General features: G+C 39.8%; 1 protein-coding gene across 2 annotated transcripts in view; it reads left to right on the forward strand.

The window, feature by feature from the left end:
- ppp1r1c (protein phosphatase 1 regulatory inhibitor subunit 1C) overlaps positions 1 to 19,667 on the forward strand; it is a 59,056-nt gene that overhangs the window by 23,213 nt on the left and 16,176 nt on the right. The window contains exons 3-4 of one of the 2 annotated variants that reach the window (XM_003223912.4): positions 5,665 to 5,705; positions 11,104 to 11,175. In XM_003223912.4, coding sequence (XP_003223960.1) covers positions 5,665 to 5,705; positions 11,104 to 11,175 — 113 coding nt within the window. The remainder of the gene's footprint in view (positions 1 to 5,664; positions 5,706 to 11,103; positions 11,176 to 19,667) is intronic. The other variant, XM_008115489.3, reaches the window with a different exon arrangement.

The raw sequence follows: 19,667 nt of genomic DNA on the forward strand, positions 1-19,667 counted from the left end.
ACTAACAAGTATCCACTATTGGAACAATAACAAGGTATTAAATATCATTAAGCATATTATGTACAGTAATTGATTGTAGATTCCAGATAGTCTGTTACAAATCACAATCAAACTGTTACATTCACACTATGATACATAGTAGTTACATTCACAATTTAATACATTTCTTATTTCTTTTCTTATTTCTTCCTGAAAGATGAGTAGACTCCTAATCCAAAACCGGTTTAGTCTCCAACATCCTAACTGCCAATACTGAGCTAGGTGGACCTAAATAAAAAGATAGACTTATATATCCCATACCTGCATCAGGACAGCTAGCTACAACTATTTCTATATCTCTATAGTTATTATGACATTGATCTTCATATCAAACTTTTATGTGGCAAAAGCAAGGTTGAGGTAGCTTATACATTAAAAATGAAATTATTATTATTATTATTATTATTATTATTATTATTATTGACACAACAACGTTGTATGACACAGCAAACAAGATAGATATGCTGGATTTCGTATCACAAAATCACAAGTCGAACACTTCCCAAGTGTCTAGAACTGTATGATGTATTTTCGGACGATGCGCACAGATCCCAGTAGGGTGGCCTTTTGCAGTTGGCAGATCGTAATTTTGTCAATGTCTATTGTTTCCAAATGCCGGCTGACGTCTTTTGGCATGGCACCCAGTGTGCCCATCACCACTGGGACCACCTGCACTGGTTTCTGCCAGAGTCTTTGAAGTTCAATCTTGAGGTCCTGATAGCGGTTGCGTTTTTCCTGTTGTTTTTCATCAATGCGACTGTCACCTGGGATGGCGACATCAATGATCCAAACTTTTTTCTTTTCCACAACTGTGATGTCTGGTGTGTTGTGTTCCAGAACTTTGTCAGTCTGGATTTGGAAGTCCCACAGTATCTTTGCGTGTTGATTTTCCATTACCTTTGCAGGTTTGTGATCCCACCAGTTCTTTACTGCTGGGAGGTGGTACTTGAGGCATAAGTTCCAATGAATCATTTGGGCCACATAGTTGTGCCTCTGTTTGTAGTCTGTGCAATTTTCTTAGAGCCTCTGAGGATATGATCAATGGTTTCGTCAGCTTCCTTGCACAGTCTGCATTTTGGGTCATCAGCTGATTTTTCAATCTTGGCCTTAATGGCATTTGTTTTCTACCCTACTTTTCTTCCATGGGTGGAACTCAAAGTGGCATACAAAATATAAAACTCTTACAAAAACATCTACCAACATGACAATTGTTATGATCATGTTGTATTATAAGTTCTATATTTGGCATCAGACAAAATGCCAATGGTGGTTCAAACAGAGAGGCAGCTCCCAGCAGAAATGTTTGCAATATCTAGCATGAATTTTGAAAGAAGGTTGTAGCATTACTGCCTTTAGCCAATGAATTGGTTTTCACTGTCTTCGGATGAACGAGACTGCTTGTAAATGGAGCTATTTGGAAGTGCATTCGGCAATTTTATAGCTGAACCTTGTCTCTTTTCTTCTCAAATGGCGTCATTCATTACAAGACAGTACCATAGAAACAACCTCCCTAAATTCTATTTACACATCGTTTTCAATATGGATCGTTTCCTATTTGCAATAGCCATGGAGCTTTATTACTCGGTGCCAGGGACTGATAAGCAGCCAGACTTTTTTATTATCATCATCTGTGACCTTCTTATCAAAAGGCAGAGCGATATCTCACTTTAGCGAGACAGCAGTAACTATGCAGACAAAAAATATGGCCAAGGAGGGAAAGATTAATTTACTGAAATCCAAATACCACTTCCTTGTTGCATAATGCCATGGGTCCTTTATGTAGGGATTAGAAAAGGAGCAATTCCCTTATTGTTGTGGTCATGACATTGAGTACAATTTTTTCATACAGAGTAATCCAAAAACTGAAACTTAGACTGAGAGTTGAGAGAGCCTATTTCAGTGGTTTTCAACCTGGGGTCCCCAGATGTTTTTAGCCTACATCTCCCAGAAATCCCAGTCAGCTTACCAGCTGTTATGATTTTTGGGAGTTGAAGGCCAAAAACATCTGGGGACCCCAGGCTGAGAACCTCTGCCTTGGTGTCAAGAGTATAGCTATGCCATTTTAAATCAATAGCCTGAAGTAAAGCCTGAAGGTAATTGCTAGTTTGGAGATGTTGATTCCAAGAGCGGGAGCTTGTTTCTCATGTCTCACCAGGGAGTTATCTCAGCATCCATCCCTTCCTCTTCTTTCTCCTTCCTAGTTCATTTATTTTGCCAAATTTAAAGTAAAAAATGTAAGATAAAAATTCAAATCTTTAGAATAGGGGTGGGGAACCCGCAACCCTCCATATGTTGATAGACTGCACGTCCTAATATTCCTTGCTATCTTGGCTAGAGCTTTTGGGAGTTGCTGTCAAGCAGCATGTGAGGATCTACTGAAGAAGGTTAATTCTTAATTCTTGAAATTTTTATATGATTCAGAAGCACCATGCATTTCTACATTTACCTACTTTGACCCAATGCGTTATCACTCAGGCTGCTTCCACACAGCCACTATATCCCAGGATCTGATCCTGGTGGCACCTACCTTTGAAATGGCTTCCCTAGAGAGAGGCCCCATCTACACTGCCATAGAAAATCTGTTTTGAACTGGATTATATTGCCCCTTCCACACAGCTGTATAAAATCCACATTGAACTATATTATATAGCAGTCTGCACTCAGACAATCCAGTCCAAAGCAAATGTTGTGGATTATTTGCCTTGATATTATGGGCTATATGACTGTATGGAAGGGCCCTCATATAATCCAGGTCAAAGCAGATAATGTGGATTATCTGCTTTGATAATCTGGATTATCTGATTTGATAATCTGGATTATACAACGAAGTAGAATGGGCCTATGTGCTCTTATGCCTATGTTAGGGTCTTTTTAGCAGCAGCTGAAGACTTTTATGTTGGCCCAGGTATTTTTCACCACAGCTTTTACTGTGTATTTTATCACCCTTTTTAGTTTTCCTTTTAGTTTTACAACATGCTATTGTTAGGTTTACTGTGTTTTTATTGGTCACATTTCATCACTGTTTTGTGCTATTGTGCAATTTTGTTTCTGATCTATCCCTCAACCAAAAACCTTTGCTTTTTGGCAGTTTTAAAATGCAACAAATAGGTTGAATGAAGACGAAACAGAGTGTACTTATGCCTTAAATCAACAAAACAACATTTGCCATTTTGGAGTGTAATAGAAGGGGAAAAGGCCAGCATTTGGCCCTGAAATTGTTTATGGGAATGACGAGGCACAGAGTTTTCCTAGGTGGAAAGACCATACCCTCCAACTGTTCCAATTTGGCAGAAACTGTACCATTTAATGTTCTGTAATCCCATTTTCCAGCTGCTTTTAAAACATCTTAGTTTCTCCATTTTCTTCCAACTTTGCCCTTTGTTACCCAGCTTACTTCAATTGCTGCAGACAGCACTGGAATCTGGGAAAGGATGAAAGTTTTTCCATCCCAGTAAACCTGAGCAACAGGAAACTGCTGCAACCTTTTCTGTCTTGTGTGCAATTTGTTTGCGTTTCAATGTTCATTTGTCAAATGCTAGTAAGTATGAAAGCCTGAATTTCAATGGGGCTTACTCCCAAGAAAGTACTTACAGAATTCCAGGTGCAAACTGCTTTTCCTTTGGGAGTAACACATTGGAACCAGCACCCCATGATTGATTCAACATCTCAAAGTGCAGCAGGCCAGCTTACATTACACCTTGGGCTTGGCTTGGTCTCCCTGTCTTGGAATCTGCTGTGTGAGGCAGCTGCTTCACTCTATTTCTGATAGCCCTGGACCATCAATAACCTTTATATGTCCCAGTGGTTGTTATGTGGGCTGGGCAGTGGCACAGCTGGTTAGTAGCCAGCTGCAATAAATCACTACTGACCAAGAGGTCATGAGATTGAAAGCCAGGTCAGATTGAGCTCCCATTCATTAATAGCCTAGCTCACTGTCCACCTAAGCAGCTCGAAAAACAGTTGCATCTGTTGAGTAGAAAATTCTAGGTACCGCTTATGCGGGGAGGCTAATTTAATTTAATTTACTTCACCATAAAAACTGGCAGAAGTGTGCAGAAAGAAATGATGAAGTACTACCATCAAAGGACTTGGTGTCGCATGTGGATGATGAAGCGGCAGCTCCCCCTGTGGCCAGAATCGAGCCTACCCTCATCAAGCCAGAAGCTGGAAAATGTTAAATTGCCTTTGTGTCTGTCTATATGTTGTATGTCTAATAATGGCATTGAATATTTGCCTTGTATATACAGTAGAGCCTCACTTAGCCAACATAAACGGGCCGGCAGAAGGTTGGATAAGCGGATATGTTGGATAATAAGGAGAGATTAAGGAAACGCCTATTAAACATCAAATTAGGTTATGATTCTACAAATTAAGCACCAAAACATCATGTTATACAACAAATTTGACAGAAAAAGTAGTTCAATACGAAGTAATGCTATGTAGTAATTACTGTATTTACGAATTTAGCACCAAAATATCACGATATATTGAAAACATTGACTACAAAAATGCGTTGGATAATCCAGAATGTTGGATAAGCGAGCGTTGGATAGGTGAGACTCTACTGTATATGCATTGTAATCCACCCTGAGTCTCCTTCAGGTGAGAAGGGCAGAATATAAATACTGTAAATCTCTCTCTCTATATATATAAAATATAATGTGTGTTTTATTATGGAGTAAACAACAAAACCACTGAACCAAATCACACCAAATTTGGCCTCAGAAGACATAGTCATCCAAAATATGTCTTCCAAACAAAATGAATGTGGTGGTTTAAGTCAGAATACTGGCAAGCTTGTTTCAGATGCACATATATACCTATTTTCCTCTATTAGGGTATATGAGCACCTGTATTCATTAGAGAAAAACTTAACAAACATTCCATGTAGGTGACATACCTTTTTTAGGTAAGCAACATTTTGTGGCACAGTAATTCAGTTTTACTGGAGGTTAAACCAACTCCTTATAATTGATAGGGACATATACATGAATTGTAATCATGACATCTATGAGGACACAATATATCTCATGAAAACCTTTCATTTCTAAATATATATATTAAAATATTTGATTTCTTGCTTATTGCACATAGACTCAAAGGTGTCTTGTTATTGGGGTGTTGTGTGATTTCCGGGCTATATGTCCATGTTCTAGCAGCATTTTCTCTTGATGTTTTGACTGCATCTGTGGCTGGCATCTTCAGAGGATTCCAGTGATTCCGGCCGTGAAAGCCTTTGGCAATATGTTTCTTGTTATGTTCGTGTGACACATCTACACACTGCTGCTGACACACTAATGTGTCATGACTGTGGGATGTCATCTTCTTTCAGTCTAACCCACTGGTTCTCAACCTGTGGGTCCCTAGGTCTTTTAGCCTAAAACTCCCAGAAATCCCAGACAGTTTACCAGCTGGGAGTTGAAGGCCAAAGCATCAGGGGACCCACAGGTTGAAAATCACTGGTCTAACCTAACTCACAGGGTTGTTGCGTGGATAAGATATAGAGCTCACTGGAGGAAATGTGGGGATACAAATGTAACAAACAATGCTGGATGTAGATCCTATTAAACTCAATGAAATTTATTTTGGAGCAAACATCTCTAATTTTGTTTCTCTGTCCTATAGAAATAGATGAAAAAAGAATGAACAACAACTCCCAAGATGAAGTAAGTTAATAATCATATTTCAAAGTTTTAAAAGGTTTGAGCATTGTCCAACACATTGTCCAGCACTCTTTGGCAGAGAAGACCTTGCAAAACTACAACTCCCACTGAACTGCATTGAGCCATGGCAGTTAAAGAGATGTCAAACTGCATTAATCCAACAATGTAGATACAACCCTAGTCTCTGTACAAATTGCCCATTAAGTAGAAGTTGGGCAATTAAGCCTTTTGTATTCAGACATATGCATGTGTGTGCGCTCATAGATACATGAAAAAGAAAGGAAAGTTTCAATAATTATTAACACCAGTGGTTCTCAACCTGTGGTGTTTTGGCCTACAACTCTCAGAAATCCCAGTCAGTTTACCAGTTGTTAGGATTTCTGGGAGTTGAAGGCCAAAACATCTGGGGACCCAGAGGTTGAGAACTACTGATCAACACTATTATCACCATATCATACTATGCTTATTCTCCTATTTGTGTCTTGTCTTTCACCATGATGTCACACACATATGATCTATCTCTCCCTCTCCCCCCCCTCTCTCTCGCACGCACGCGCGCGCGTGCACACACACACACACACATACACACACACACATCCATCAATCCATCTCACTTTTTAATGCAGTGGTTTGTTGTAGAATGACTTGGATCAATCAATGATTGGCATTCTGTTAGTGACATATATATACATGTGTATATATAGGTGCAGCTTATGAATGTATATCATCCTATCTGGATGGGTAGCTCTTGTGCTCCATTCCAAAATATCTCCCTGGGCTGCTATAATGGCAAAATGCTTATGATTTTTTAAATATTACATTATAGCTCTCTTTTTATCTGTTTGAAGCTACGTTTTTAATGTAGCCATTTGTTACTGATGTGAGTATTTACCATTGTTTTAACTATAAACTGTTAGCTGTCTTGGATTCAATACTTAAGGACAACAAGATGCGAATAAAACTAAAATTAAAATGAAATACTTTGAGGCAAGCAGGCAATGTGTGTGCTTTGGTACAGTGACACAACCAGCCATCACTTTTTAAGTCAGAGATGGGCTGCTAGAAGTGTTCCTCATCTGATTTTGGCTCACATATGGAGGTCCTTGTTATGTACCCCAGCTTGAGTTCATTTCATAGAATCATGGAATCATAGAATCGTAGAGTTGGAAGAGACCTCACGGGCCATCTAGTCCAACCCCCTGCAAGAAGCAGGAGAATCTCATTCAAAGATAACATCCATCTATCTTGCCAATCGTCGGCCCCTCTTCCTTCTTTCTTCCTTTCCCCCCAGCATCATTATTTTCTCCAAGATTTCCTGTCTTTTCATTATGTGGCCAAATTACTTTAGCTTTGGCTCTAATATCCTTCCCTCCAGTCATAAGTCAGCAGTCAGGCATTATTTCCTGGAATATGGCCTGGTTGGATCTTTTTGTGCTCCAAGGCTTTCTCGGGATTTTCCTCCACCACCACAGTTTCTGTATGCTTTTACCTGTGTTCCAATTCTCTTTAGTTTTCTTCAGAGAATTAGACATATCAGCATGGCTTGAAATAACTATGTTCACTATTGATTCACCCCCCCCCCCCAGATTTAGCTCCAAACATCAAAAAGCACTTAGTAATGAGTAATCAATATCCCACTGCGCAACAAATACAATTGGTACTTTCTACCTTTGCCCAATCATTTATTCATACATTCCATCTTTCCATCCATTACCATAAGATATTATGAACCACTTTTAATATTGTACACATAATTCTATTTCTGTGTAGTAGTCTTGTTGATTAGGTATGCTAAAAATAGACTGTTTACATACATCATAGAAAATAAAAGCCAGAGAGAATGAGGAAGTCTTAAAACAGAAAGGTTTTAAAATAGTGTGAATATTTACTATTTCAAGAAACTGAAAAAGCTGGGTTGCAGTTAAACATATAAAAAACCCAAGATGATGGCAACCAGACTGATTGATAACTGGAAAATAGAGGGAGAAAATGTGAAGGCAGTGACAGACGTTGTATTTCTAGGCACAAAGATCGAAAGACATAGACTGCAGCCAGTAAATCAGAAGATGTTTACTTCTTGGAAGGAGAGCAATGACCAATCTTGATAAAATAGTGGAGACATCACACTGGCCATGAAGGTCCGCATAGTTAAAGCAATGGTATTCCCCATAGTGACCTATAGATGCAAGAGCTGGATCATAAGGAAGGTTGAGTGAAGGAAGATAGACACTCTTGAACTGTGGTGTTGGAGGAAAATCCTGAGAATGCCTTGGACCGCAAGAAGATCCAACCAGTCCATATTCCAGGAAATAATGCCTGACTGCTCACTGGAGGGAAGGATATTAAAGGCAAAGCTGAAGTACTTTGGCCACATAAGGAGAAGACAGGAAATCTTGGAGAAAATAATAATGCTGGGGGAAAAGGAAGGGAAAAGGAAAAGGGGCCGACCAAAGGCAAGATGGATGGACGGTATCCTTGAAGTGACTGGCTTGACCTTGAAGGAGCTGGCGGTGGCTGGTCAATGAGGTCACGAAGAGTCAGAAGCAACTGAGTGAATAAATAACAACAACAACAACAACAACAACAATTCATCTACATGATACATTTTCAAGATGCTGCAAGATGGACCTCTGCTGAAGACATGCTTTTTACACAATGATAACTGCATCTACTTGCGTATAAGTTGAGAATTTTTAGACCAAATATTGACCCCCAAAACCCGGATCGGTTTATTCACTGGTCAATGCAATATATGGCACTACTTCTGCCCTTTTTGAAAACTTGGGTGGGAAAATGGTGGTGGCAGCTATTTCTTGCTTCCCTGAGAGGGGACAACATGTTGGCTCTTATTTTAGGTTCTCCTGGGATAGTCTAAGATCCCTTCTACACAGATCCCAGCATCTGATCCCAGGTTATCTGCATCTGATATGCGTTTCCACTGGCACATAATCTGGGATCACCTCCTGGCATATAGGGACAGTGTAGAAGGGGCCTAGATTATCCTTTTTTGCCACTGTACTCAGAAAAGGAGATAGTTCCTTTTTTGATAAGAATTACTGCTTCACCTTAATTGTTATCAAGAAAGGAACCCTCTCCTTCTCTGAGTAGAATAGTGCAAAGCAAGAACTTAGTCTCTCCCAGGAGAACTGAAACGAAGCACCAACACCCTCCCCTATCTTGCTTCTCCCTTCTTCCTGCTGGATATCCTGTTATTGATATGGACTGAATTAACTCCCCGGAAACTCCTACACTCCAACCATCTGGTTTCTGAGTCACTTGCTGATTGGAACATTGAACACCAGCAAGAACTATTTGCACTCTGAATTAGTTGCTTGGCTCTTATGAAGAACCAATTTGCCCTGAGATTTCTGCGGTACAGGCTCTACATCGCTTCTTCATATAATTTCTGACTTTTAAAAATATAAATCATTAGAGGTGTGCAAAACACCAAAAATCTGTTTTGTTTTGAAATACGAATTTCGTATGTCCGGTGTTTTATTTCATAAGTGTTCCTAAACCATCTTGGGGGGATCAGTTTGGTTTCAAATTCAAAGAACAAATATTTGTCAATATTTTGTTTTGTTAATTCATCCATTTGAGCCAATGGGAACATTTCCTCGGCTCGTTTCTCAGTTATTTTTTATTGCTATCAAGATGAAACTTGCTACACTTATAAGACACATTTACAACCACAAGCCCCCAAGTTTCAGAACATTTCACTCATTCACTGATTTTTGGAAAAGTTTTTAGGGTTTTATGAATAACATTTTTTTAAAAAAAAAAAACTTCAAGTGCTTGTTGTTGTTTATTCGTTCAGTCGCTTCCAACTCTTCATGACCTCATGGACCATCCTGTGCCAAAGCTTCCTGTCAGCTGTTGCCACCCCCTGCTCCTTCAAGGTCAAGCCAGTCACTTCAAGGATACCATCCATCCATCTGCCCTTGGTCAACCCCTCTTCCTTTTTCCTTCCATTTTCCCCAGCAACTATAAGAGTGATTCCCTTGATTTTCTTGAATGTATGACACAATATAAATAGGGCATAATTCTTCCAAAGTTTCAGAAAGATTCTCACATCCACTTATTTCAGGGATTTTTTTTCCAATTTCAGCACCTTGGCCAAGTCAATCTCTGAATGAAACTTTAGTAAATGGACTCCCCCCCCCAATGAAACTTAGTAAACAAATGTCCCTGGTTTATAAGTCGAGTCGTATGCACAAAACTTACTGAAACAGCAATGACTTAAGAACGCACCTGAAATTTTGTACAACTCTATAAATCATATTCAGATCCCCTCTTTTTTAACCATTCAGAAATGGAAAGAAAAGCTTCAGCTTGGTGATATACAGTTTTGGTACCACCAATGCAGGTAGCAGTCCATTGTTTTTACCGTAAAACAAATGTATTTTCTGACTCAAACAACTTCATAGTAGCAGCTCATATTTTCCCTACTTAGTTCTAATCACTAATAGCATACAGGATTTTTTTTTTTTACACAAGGGAGTAATACAATAGATCTATGCTAAAGCAGAACCTAGGCTTTCATGGGCAAGTAATAATGTGGAGGATGGCAAGATATTTTCCCTGACTTCTTGGGTCACCGAGTTCACTGGCTCTTTTGTCTCCTAGTTGCTGCTCATTCTAACGTGTCTTATTTAAGTCATGCCTTCCTATCCCTGGGAAGAAAGACCACACGAGACATGTGATGACATCAGAACACTGTGTAGCCAATCAGATTTGACTGTATGATGATGATAACCAAGTCAATTACAATATGAATGAAGTAAAGCTTCTAGACTGACATTGTTCTTCCTTTGAAGAAGTGAACACTCTCAACCATAACAGTCAGAGGAATGCTTCTTTAACAATTAAATATTTTTCATAACAACTGCCATACGTTTCAGCTCAGTGGTAAAATATGAGTGAAGATCAATATGAATAACCAAGATGAGTAAGCTGCAAAAACAATATACAGTAGAGTCTCGCTTATCCAACATTCGCTTATCCAACATTCTGGTTTATCCAATGCATTTTTGTAGTCAATGTTTTCAATACATCGTGATAATTTGGTGCTAAATTCGTAAATACAGTAATTACAACATAACATTACTACGTATTGAACTACTTTTTCTGTCAAATTTGTTGTATAACATGATGTTTTGGTGCTTCATTTGAAAAAATCATAACCTAATTTGATGTTTAATAGGCTTTTCTTAATCTCTCCTTATTATCCAACATATTCGCTTATCCAACGTTCTGCTGGCCCGTTTATGTTGGATAAGTGAGACTCTACTGTACTTAGTATATGTGTGTATGAAGAAAAATGCCAATGTATTAGAAGTTTCTTGACTAACTTATTTCTTTGGTCCAGGCTGTGCTAAAACTTTTTTTTTTTAATTTTTAGTCACAGAATGCCTCTCCAAAACAGAGGAAGCAGAGTGTCTATACTCCTCCTGCCATGAAAGGTACTGTCCAGGTACTGTTTATTATCCTGTTCTTCATCTTATTCCCGCAATCATAACATGAAGTGAAAATAGGCATGCTATTAAACACCTTGAGTGACATTCCGGGGTGAAAATTCAGGGCCCTCCACTTCTTAGATTATTAAAATAGGTCTTCAACCTGATTTTGTTCCCCATTGCAGGTTATTGATCAGGGAACCTAATGGGATACTCAGAAAGTCACAAAGAGAACATTTGAAGGTGGAGTCTTGATTTTTAAAATGAACAATAAAATGAAAGTCAGCAGTAAGGGTAACCCCAATTCCTGAAGTGTGAATCCTCAAAGTTCAGAATAGAACTTCCCCATCCATAATTAAAAGCAGTTGTTTCTCAAATCCTGCTCCTCCAGGTGTTTTGGATTTCAGCTCCCAGAAATCCCAGCTAGTTTACCAGCTGTTAGGAATTGTGGGAGCTGAAGTTCAAAACAACTAGAAGAGCACTGATTTAAAATATCAATTCACAAACTTTGGATCTCCATTTTTGTTGGATTTCATCTCCCAAATCCATCAGCATTAGCAATGCTGGGTACAGTTTGTAAAAATCCAAAACACCTGGAGGATTGGAGTTTGAGAAAGACGATCACACTTATCTTGTTATAATTAACTTGGATTCTAGCTCTGATTTTTTAAAAATTGTAAATCTGTTCAATGTTTCTATATCATATAGAGATGAAGATTATATAGATACAGAAAAAAAGATATGGTATAAATTTGTACATATACCAATAGATGCATATACACTGGATACATATATCGTTGTCAAAGACGGGAACTGATAATCTAACATCTCTCTTGTGCGCATGCTCTTTCCATTCTCTCTCTAGTCATCTTTAGGTCTCACAATTTCACCTTTTGCTTGTGTCAGGTTAACAGAAAATCATAGAAATAGGTGAAGCATTAAAAGGTTGGCGGTTCAAATCTGGGGATTGGTGTGTGCGCCCGCAGTTAGCCCCAGCTTCTGCCAATAGCAGTTCGAAAACATGCAAATGTGAGTAGATCAATAGGTGCCACTCTGACAGGAAACAGAGATTGGATAGGCTTCTTACAGGCATGTGTTAGATGTGGGAGGGGATTGGACTAAGTGGCCCTTTTAGCCCTATCCAATTTGAGGGATTTATCATTCTTTTTATAGAGAATGTGTTCCATTTCTCTTTTGCATTAAGAAACACTACTGAGAACTTACTGAAGATGTGTCTGGTCCCACTGTTTTGGTTGTCATATAGTGTGGCATCCTGTTTGACTCTCTACCTGATTGGGCAGTGGGTTGGAGCTTCATGACCATAACCAGAATTCATTCCCAGTTCTATTAACCAATGTGAATAAAGTGTCACTATCCAGCCGTTCTTGAACTACAGTTCTCAGCCTTAGCCAGCACAACCAATTGATGGAGGGGAACAATTTCTTGAACATAACACCCCCCTTCTTAACTGGACCTTCTTCAGAAACTACTTAAATCTAGAGTAGGCAACATACAAGCCTTTGGGCAGTTTCCCTGACTCTGCCTTGTTGCAGAATTGCAACAGCAGCAGTCATTGCCCTTTATACCTCTAAAAAGTATCTTTATTTGTTTCCTTCCTATCTTTTGGGAAGAGAAGATTACTTTCTTCCCACAGTCATACAGGGCTCTATAATGCACGAGGAAATCCTAGTCCCCTCCTGCACCATGGACTGCTGCTGCAGACGCCATCCAATCTCAGTAAAAACTTTAGCTTCTCAAATTCAGCAAATGCTGCAATGTTTTGGCAAACACTATCACAACAGCCCCTACATAGGAGCCCCGGTAGCACAGTGGGTTAAACAGCTGCTGAACTTGCTGACCTAAACATCAGTGGTTTAAATCCGGGGAGCGGGTGAGCTCCCGGTGTTAGCTCCAGCTTCTGCCAACCTAGCAGTTTGAAAACATGCAAAAGTGAGTAGAATAGGTACCGCTCTCGTGGTCAGGTAACGGCACTCTATACAGTCATGCCAGCCACATGACTTTGGAGGTGTCTACGGACAACGCTGGCTTTTTGGCTTAGAAATGGAGATGAGCACCAATGCCCAGAGTCGGACACAACTAGACTTAATGTCAGGGGAAAACCTTTACCTTTACCTTTATCACAACAGCAATAAAATGCTCCACAACTGCTCTAAAAATTGTGCCGCTGAGCTGCGCTCCTTACATACCTGAATAAATACTCCATTCACTGTGTTGTCGAAGGCTTTCATGGCCAGGATCACAGGGTTGTTGTATGTCTTTCGGGCTGTGTGGCCATGTTCCAGAAGCATTCTCTCCATTCACTTTTTTTTGTCTCAAATGATATCATTAGACTATTTCCCTATAGAACTGATATAATGCTAACAGTCAGCTGGAAGCATACAAAGTTTCCTCCCCGAATCCCACGCAGTTTATTTTGGGTTCCTTTGTACTCCTCCTCCATAAGGTATCATTCAAAGGGTCATTTCAGCAGGAAATGGCTTACTCCATCACGGATTCATGTATATGTTTTACTGGAATGCAGCATATTGGAAAAATCAATGTGAGTGCTATTGATTGAAGAGCTATCTCTAGAGCAAGGCAGACAGTTGCCAAGATAACTGTTCAGTACAGGATTCTGCACCAAAGGATTATATTTCTGTGCTTAATGGATGTCGGGAGACACAGTCTCCATTTGAAAAGCCTCTATCTCTCTTTTGCCTCTCCCAAGTGGTACTGATTGGATGATTCAGTACTTAGTGGCTTCAGCAATGATGGATTCGGTTCATTAAAGAATTTGTTTACAGGATTTTCCCCCAGTTCTGATCTCATCAAACAATCATCTCCCATTTTATATGGGCATGTAGAGATACACAAACACATACACTCTTAAGTATGTTTGGATCATCTGGACGTGCTCAGTAGAGTCAGTCAGAGCTGCATTTTTAATTGTAATTGTTGCCAGTAGTTCTGACTGACGGATATCCCAGGGATTAATGTGGGCCCCTTCTACACTGCCATATAAAATCTAGGTTATCTGCTTTGAACTGGATTATATGGCAGTGTAGACTCATATACTCCAGGTCAAAGCAGATAATGTGGATTATCTGAATTGATAATCTGAATTATATGGCAGTGTTGAAGAAGTTGCAATGTGTTTGTTTGAGTTCCATGTCCCAGACGGGAGTGAGTTGTAAATTAAGCCTTGCTATTCCCAACTTTGAGAGGATCGTGTAGTATCCAACTGCCATATAGGTGTTATAAATGCATAGTCTCTCTGAGCAGAGAAAAGATGTGGCAATCTTAATTCAGCACCAGCATGATTAAATACAGATGGAGGCAAGACCAGCTTTTGAAGAGTTAAGCCTGTGTCCTTGATGAGTCAGTCCATTCAAGTTGTTTTGTTTTTCTATTTTTGTTGTAGTAGTTGTTTTTAAAAATGCTCAAGTCCAGTCCATTCCAAATATGATATTTGCACATTTTAATGACTAATTTTTTAAAAAATAACAGGAATATAATTCTTACCCATTGCTAGTCTTAGAAAAAGTTCAGTGCAAAATGAACCTAAGACAAGTGAAGTAAAATAGTTTAGGGATAAGAGCAAACTTGAATAAATATCTGGTTAACACTACGGTGTTCCCTCACTACTTCATGCTTGAGAGGAGAGAAGGGGACAGAGATGCTACTTGCCAAGTGAGATTGTAAACAACACAAATATAATGTCCCTACTTCGCGGATTTTCACTTTTTGCGGGTGGTCCTGAAATGTAACACCCGCGATGAGTGAGGGAACACTGTGAGATATATATATATAGTGAGAGAGAGAGGGGGGGTAAAGGTTTCCCCTGATGTTAAGTCCAGTCGTATCCGACTCTGGGGGTTTGGTGCTCATCTCCATTTCTAAGCCGAAGAGCCAGCGTTGTCCGTAGACACCTCCAAGGTCATGTGGCTGGCATGATTGTATGGAATGCCATTACCTTCCCACCTGAGCGGTACCTATTGATCTACTCACATTTGCATGTTTTCGAACTGCTAGGTTGGCAGAAGCTGGAGCTAACAGCGGGCGCTCACTCCGCTCTCCGGATTTGAACCTGGGACCTTTCGGTCTGCAAGTTCAGCAGCTCAGCGCTTTAACACATTGAGGCACTGGAGGCTCCATACACACACACACACACACACACACACACACAGTAGAGTCTCACTTATCCAACATAAACGGGCCGGCAGAATGTTGGATAAGCGAATATGTTAGATAATAAAGAGGAATTAAGGAAAAGCCTATTAAACATCAAATTAGATTATTATTTTACAAATTAAGCAACAAAACATCATGTTTTACAACAAATTTGACAGAAAAAGTAGTTCAATGCGCGGTGATGCTATGTAGTAATTACTGTATTTACGAATTTAGCACCAAAACATCACAATGTATTGAAAACATTGACTACAAAAATATTGACTACTAAAAGACAGACTGTGTTGGATAATCCAGAACATTGGATAAGCGAATGTTGGATTAATGAGGCTCTACTCTGTGTGTAGAGAGTAATAAATAAAATGATTCGTAATTTATTATACATATAAAGTGGACACCTGTGAAATTTATGCATGTATATACATCCCTCATATATAAAGTAGCAAGGGGCACATATTTGTTGCCTTAATTCAACTGTCCTCCAGGCTTTACAGGAACTGTCTGAGATACTGAAACAATTCGGGAGCTATGATTCAGTACCTTGAACAGCTCCTCCAAGTTTTGCACTAAAGCCCATAACTAATTCACTCCTGCCCTGACATTGGAAACAACAGCTGCCACGGACTTTTAGAAGATTGCAGTCTGGGAAGCTTGCCCATCTACACATTGCTGGGAAGATGTTCAGTTAAATAATAAATGCTTGGGAAGGGAAGCTTCATGGTTACTTTCTGTTTCTTTGCTATTCTTGAAAACAGCAAAACAAAACAGCTGGGATGGATTCCTTGTGCTTGTTTATTTATTAGGGACCAAGCTCCCTCTAGTGGATTTACAAGCTTGTTACCCTACTAGTGCTGCTTCTCCAAAAGGTTTCTCTGTTGGATGAAAAATATGTTATGTCTATTCCATGGCATGGACTTAGAGGCCATGTAACAATTTAAACCAGTGTTTCTCATCCGTCCTAATACTGCAACCCCTTAATACAATTGTGATGACTCCCAATCATAACATTATTTCCGTTGTGACTTCATAACTGTTAATTTTGCTACTGTTATGAATTGTAATGTAAATATCTGATATGCAGGATGTATTTTCATTCACTGGATCAAATCTGGCAGAAATACCCAATACGTCCAAATTTGAATACTGGTGGCATTGGGGGGGGGGGTATTTTTGCCATTTGGGAGTTGTAGTTGCTGGGATTTAAAATTCACCTACAATCAAAGAGCATTCTGAACTCCACCAATGATGGAACTGAACCAAACATGGCACACAGAACTTATTTATTTATTTATTTACATAACTTTTACCCCGCCTTTCTCCCCAAGGGGACTCAAAGTGGCTTACAATAAATAGGCAATTTCTATGACCAATAGAAAATACTGGAAGAGTTTGGTGGGCATTGACCTTGAGTTTGAGAGTTGTAGTTCACCTACATCCAGAAAACACTGTGGATTCAAATAATGATGGATCTGGACCAAACTTAGCACGAATACTCAGTATGCTCAAACGTGAACACTGGTGAAGTTTGAGGAGTACAGACCTTGACATTAGAGAGTTGTAGTTGTTGAGATTTATAGTTCACCTACAATCAAAGAGCCCCTTGACCCCACCAATGATTGAATTGGACAAAACTTCCCACACAGAACCTCCATAACCAACATAAATACTGGTCTTTGGCGACCCCTCTGAACCCCCCTCACGACCCCCCCCCCCGGGATCCCAACCCCAGGTTGAGAAACGCTGATCTAAGCTATGTCAAAGGAAAGAGTTCCCCATAAACAATGCCTCCTCCCAAAGTATTACCAGTATTCTAACAGAGACTGGCACCTTTTTTGATTTACAGTGGTGTAAATCTACCTTATACCTTCCTGATTCCCAGAATTGTCTTCCAACCGAGCAACAAACTAACAACCTAAAGCCCCCTCCCAACCCACCTTGTAAGCCATATATGTGCATTGTGATCCGCCCTGAGTCCCTTTTGGGGTGAGAAGGGCAGAATATACATACTGCAAATAAATAAATAAATAACCTCCTTTTCCATCATGGCTATTTTTGGTTTGTCAGAGATCCGTGGAAACTTGCCCAGCTATTTTCTTTTGGCTGCAAGAACTCCATTTGCAGGGAAGACCCAAGGATCCCCAGAGGTCATTAGAGCTGCCTAGATGTTGTGTCACCACTGCCCAGAAATGGTTGTAATAAAGGACTGCATGGCTTACAGTATATGGTGGGTTTTGGGAGTGATAGCATCAGGAGACATAGCTGCAGACAAATAGTTACATGAGAGTTAGCTCCCTCTCTATCCTCCTTCAGGAAACAACTAAAGACCTGGATGTTTTGGCTGGCCTTTGGTGAGACAACTATTGGATAATCTGCCCTAGATGATATTATACCCCTACCATGTATTTTATGAGGTCCTTATTATCTATGCACATTAACTTATTTTATTCTTGCATAGCTGCTTCAGTCTTTCCACCTATGTAGTCGACAGAATTGTGCCTGGTGGTTGACTGATATTATTAACTGTTATAATAATCCTGTTTTATATCGCATTATTGTTTTTATCTTTTATACTGTGAATTGTATTTATGTTGTTGTTTCTCTGCTTAATTATGTTGGTTGGGCTTTGCCTCATGTAAGCTGTCCCGAGTTTCTGCGGGCAGATGATGTCGGGGTATAAGTAAAATATTATTATTTTATGACACAGCAAACAAGATAGATATGCTGGATTTCGTATCACAAAATCACAAGTCGAACGTTTCCCAAGTGTCTAGGACTGTGTGATGTATTTTCAGATGATGCGTGCAGATCCCAGTAGGGTGGCCTTTTGCAGTTGGCAGATCGTAATTATGTCAATGTCTATTGTTTCCAAATGCCAGCTGAGATCTTTTGGCACGGCACCCAATGTATTATTATTATTATTATTATTATTATTATTATTATTATTATTAGTAGTAGTAGTAGTAGTAGTAGTAATATTTACATCTCCTAATGCAGAATCCGAACTAGGACTTTTAAAGAGTGAATAAAAATAGCCTCCTTCAGGTATGTTGAGACCCTATCTTGTGTAGAGGCAATAGTCACCCACTCAGTCAGTCCCCTGCTGACCTGTTTAGCCAGGAAGAGCAAGAGTCTAGTACAAATGTGGTGGCCCTCCGTTTTCCAAGGATCTTGTCCATATCCTCAGGCTGCACAAATTGAATGTTTCAATCAACAACAACAGCAGCAGCAGCAATAATAATATATACTTTATTTATAACCCACCCTGTCTCCTCGAGGGGACTTGCAGGGATCAAGGTTACATCCACCTGGCTTGTATCAACTAAGGTGTCCAAGCCAGACTAAATTCCAGCAATTTATCTGTGAAGCTATGGGAAAATTCTTCACAACAGGCTGTTGACTGGCTTAAGTTCTCTTTTGTGTCAGATTCTCATAGTTCTCTGATCGCTTGAAACAGCTCCTCTGGACAGTTGTTTGATCATGCAAGGGTAGCTGCCAGAAAAGTGTTCTTGCTTTTTTACTAACCTTATTGACTGACACCATAGGCTTTTAGATAGCATTTAATCAATTTTTGGATACTCTGGGTTTTCTGTCACTGTTGCTCTCATTTCTGTCTCAGTTGTCCATTGCTGCCTTTTTGATAGAAAAACAGGGGGCTGGTCTATGAGAGAGGATGTTTGGAAGCATGTAGGTCCATTCCAGAGATTAACCAATGATACAGCAAGATTGCCTGCCAAGCAGTGGGAAACTCACCAGAAGTCATCAGGATTCCATCCAGATCCATAATCTTCTTGGGGTGGACCATCTTCATGGAATGCCCTCCCATGCAGAGGCTCTAAGTCTCTACCAGTCTACACCAAACCAAAAAGTGTTTTCTCCATAGCAGAGCAATAGTAGAAAGTTCCTCTATTCCCAGAGCATCATTACTCTATTGCACAGAAAACAAGATCTAGACCAGACATCCTCAAAGTGTGCTTCAATGCACACTCTGTAGCTTGCATCCTCAAACCACAGTCCTCCAGCTCTTTGGGCCTCCAAAGTTCCTGACCAGATTTCCTCTGGAGACATCTGGGAGTTGGAGGCCAAAAGAGCTGGAGGGCCACCTACTCTACGGTGTGCATTAGAGCATCAACAGGGCCAGAAACCATTTCAGACGAACTCATGGTTGTCATTGCAGACATGGAGGCCTCAGCCACTTCCAGTAGGGTAGTCTCAGTGTGGATGTTGAATAGCTATATTGGCATTACATCAACAGAACCCATAATCTGTTCCAGCTACCCACCTTCAAATAGACACACTCAAATCCTGTAAACTGAGGGAT

Source organism: Anolis carolinensis, chromosome 1 (genome assembly GCF_035594765.1).
Source record: "Anolis carolinensis isolate JA03-04 chromosome 1, rAnoCar3.1.pri, whole genome shotgun sequence".
Taxonomy (NCBI): Eukaryota; Metazoa; Chordata; class Lepidosauria; order Squamata; family Dactyloidae; genus Anolis; species Anolis carolinensis.